This window comes from Bidens hawaiensis, unplaced genomic scaffold, assembly GCF_021521415.1.
Source record: "Bidens hawaiensis isolate Kalapana, Puna unplaced genomic scaffold, B.hawaiensis_p1.1 tig00012955_1, whole genome shotgun sequence".
Lineage (NCBI taxonomy): Eukaryota > Viridiplantae > Streptophyta > Magnoliopsida > Asterales > Asteraceae > Bidens > Bidens hawaiensis.
Genome location: NW_027492083.1, coordinates 410,223 through 413,634, shown reverse-complemented (window position 1 = coordinate 413,634; position 3,412 = coordinate 410,223). Strand labels below are relative to the sequence as shown.

The 3,412-nt window shown below is 35.9% G+C and overlaps 1 protein-coding gene across 1 annotated transcript; it reads right to left on the bottom strand.

Annotated features, from left to right (window-relative positions):
• Positions 1-290: 290 nt before the first annotated feature.
• LOC143542741 (transcription termination factor MTEF18, mitochondrial-like) lies at positions 291-2,173 on the bottom strand. The gene has a single exon (XM_077035267.1). It carries the CDS (start codon positions 2,165-2,167, stop codon positions 398-400), a length of 1,770 nt encoding a protein of 589 aa, XP_076891382.1. The 5' UTR covers positions 2,168-2,173; the 3' UTR covers positions 291-397.
• Between the last annotated feature and the right edge of the window lie 1,239 nt (positions 2,174-3,412).

The window sequence follows — 3,412 nt, the reverse complement described above, 5'->3', positions numbered from 1 at the left end:
ATGAATTGCAGGTTTCATCATTCACCTTCTAAAATAATGCTTAACATCAGTATGTTAACTTTTTGTAACAGATTTCGTCATTTACCAATTGCAGTAAAAAAAAATAAAAATAAAATAAAACTATAAAAATTACAGAATTGGTCCTTTGGGGGTAAGAGTAAAACTGTAATTTTAAAAAGTAACTGAAGTGCTTAACGGCAGTCATTGTAACGTTAACATAAAATATGTTAAGCGTGATTTGGAAACATGTAATTCTCGAGCTCCCGACTTCATACACACACACATACCCAACGCCAAGGAAAATGAACTAAAGGGATCAATTGTACAACAAACTATGAGAAAATAAGCAATATAATCGTATATAACAACATGAGAAACTAAAATTAGGTATCAAATATTAATTTGAATTAAATGTACTTTTCAAATTCTCCCATGTGGAAACACCTTCAGGATGAATATGAACAAAATATTTCACAAACCTGGCATCAGAACATGCAAGAATGGTGCTCAATGATAACTTAGGCTTGGCTGCACCTCTCTCCAATAACCACAAATACATAGAAAACCTTAAATTAATCCTCTGAATATCATAACACAAGTATGATGGAAACACCACAACCGCGTCCAGTGGATAACCTAACCGATTCTGCAAACAATCAAGCTTTTTCTCAAGAAGATCTTTTGTCTGGTTTAACACAGACGGGGCCCGCTTAATCATACCTGAAACCGCATTATAATCAAGTCCTGCTTGCACTAAACAATCAAATCTTTCTTGTAGCTGGTCTCCTCTGCCACGAAACTTTTTTAGAGCTTTTGATAACTCATCAGAGTTTTCAATATAACCCAATCTTAGCAAAAAGTTTTTTCTTTCAACAAATGTATTTGAATCTTGATTAGCGGTTGTTTTAGCATCGGATTTAGTAGCCAAATTGATCAACATTAAAGGGTCTTTCTTTATAGCGCCACGTAGCTCATCTTCTCTGATTTTCAAACTGTTCATAACGGTTAATGGCCCTTTTAATGAATTAGAACCAAGAACTTCCATATGGGTAGTAACAATGCTTGCAATTACTTCCGTTTCCATCTTGATTTCAACCAAGAAACACACTGCTGTCGAAAGATTCTTTACACACTTTAATGATAAAGTTCGGGGGTTTTTTGAAAAAAGGTTGTAAATTTGGTTCATTTTGAGCCCTAGCTTTAGCAATTGACCGACCAGCACGTATATCTGTTTGCCCGAGCCTTCAAACAGTAGCGTGGGGCTATCAAGAAACAGAGTTTTCATCTGTTTATTTTTGTAACCGACTTGCACAAGAAAACTCATGGTGTCCAACATTCTATCCCAATTCAAAGTGGTTCTCTCAGGTATGTAACTACCGATCCATTCGTTTCCAAACCCGAAACCTTTCAGCTTGTCAAGAACAGTGAGAAACTTATCATCAACGTGGGTCAAGAGTGATGGGCAACATGTTACTAGTTTGATTACTGTTGATTTACTTAACCCTAATTTCTCATAAGCCTTAAGTTTCGTAGATAAAACACCATGATCATATCCAAATATCTCCTTTGCTTCCTTATACATATTGCCAATCTTTGTTCTCGGGATCCCGTAACCACACAAAGCATGAAAATTATCAAGCAAGAGGTTATCATCACCCAAAAATATCAATGATTTGGGAAGCAGTGACGGAAACTCGACAGGATTCAAACCTAAACTCTCCAAGAACGGTTCATACTCATTAATCGGATTGTAACGAAAGTACTTAGACAAAGCCCGTGATACATCTTGCTCATTATCAACCACAGACAACAAGTTTTGAATAAAATGAGGCGAGTTCTTGCTCATGTACTCCGCATCGGTGAAATGGAAGCCTCTGGTAAAATGCAAATAATCAAAAAGTGCAGTTTGTGCCTCGGTTCTCACAAGCCGTGAAACTCGATTACCGTTGACACTGCCTTGTGTTTGATGGGAATAAACGACTCCGGTTTTTACTTGAGGTGCAGGCTCTGAAGCACAAAAGTTTCTCCTTTTAACCGACACGAAAGGCGGTCCATTTCCGGTACAGGCATTTTTACAAACAGTCGGTGGGCACAGCACATAATGAAGTTCAGAAATCATGTTAGAGATCGAAAATAGCCTGTTATTATTGATTCCACGAATCAGCATAGCAAAATTCACAGTACCCAGATAAGGATTCTGCGAAAGATTAAGATAAAAATCGCTGCTTTAATCATGGGTTCTCGAGCAAATTCAAATTAATGAAACAATTGAAAGAAAAATGAATGCATTATGACTTACAGCACATTTTGATTCTTCAAATTGAATCTAGAAGGTGGCATCCATTTGATTGTGTAACCTCATCTGTTGAAGGTGAGATGGAGGGTTCGTCTAAACTGTAAAGCCCTGATTTTAGGGTTTTGGGCTTATATTAGTGATTAAGTGCGCATATACCCTCTATATTATGGCTCCTTTCATATAAACCCCCTCGTGTGATGTAAGGTGTAGACTGCGTTGTTGGAAAGTAAGGGTGTTCATAAACTATTGTAAATCGAAATAACTCGACCAGTTTGACAGTTATACAATTAGTTTCACGGTTTGGGAATTCGGTTCTTGGTTGGTACACGAAACTAACCATTTAAACCTATTAATCAAGTAATATATTACCTTTTTAAGTTTTGAAATACAAAGTTATGCGTATGTATAATGTTCATGATTTATCAGATGCAAAGCTTTAATATAAAGTTATAAACGGAAGAAAATGACAAAAACAATTAAACTGTTGAATCAAACTATTTTGGATTGTCTTGCCGATAGAACCAACTAGGTCAGTTTGATTCCTTGTAAACCGCATATAACAGTTCTACCATGATTTTTCTTAAACATGGGAACTAAACCATAGACAAACGAAAAATTTATTTACACAACAAATGATAGATAGATTAGCATGCTATCCCTTCTAAACTTCACCTTACAACTAACGAGGATAATATGATTTCATCATCCACTAACGAACCTCTTCATCAGTTAATGTGATACTAGCTTCTTCACCTCTGATATGAAATGTAGCCTTGTTGCCATAATTCTAGGGTTTTAACTTGTATAAATAGTAAATACAAGCCATGACCATCAAACTTGACGCCATTGCAACCATATTCAAGTATCTATTCATGTAAACAACCATATTCAACCAAACTTGATGCCATGACCTCTAACAATACGTTACGGTTTCACTAAAAAGTCCATAAGCCTCTGTCACGTACGTAATTAGTTTTAACTAACTCATTCTTTAACAAGCTCAGGTTTGTCCTAATAAGTTAAATAAAAGAAGAAATTATTAAAAATTGTGATTGAAACAATTTAACCGTTAATGGGTTGGCACCCCATTGATGATGGTGGTGTTGTGATATGAGA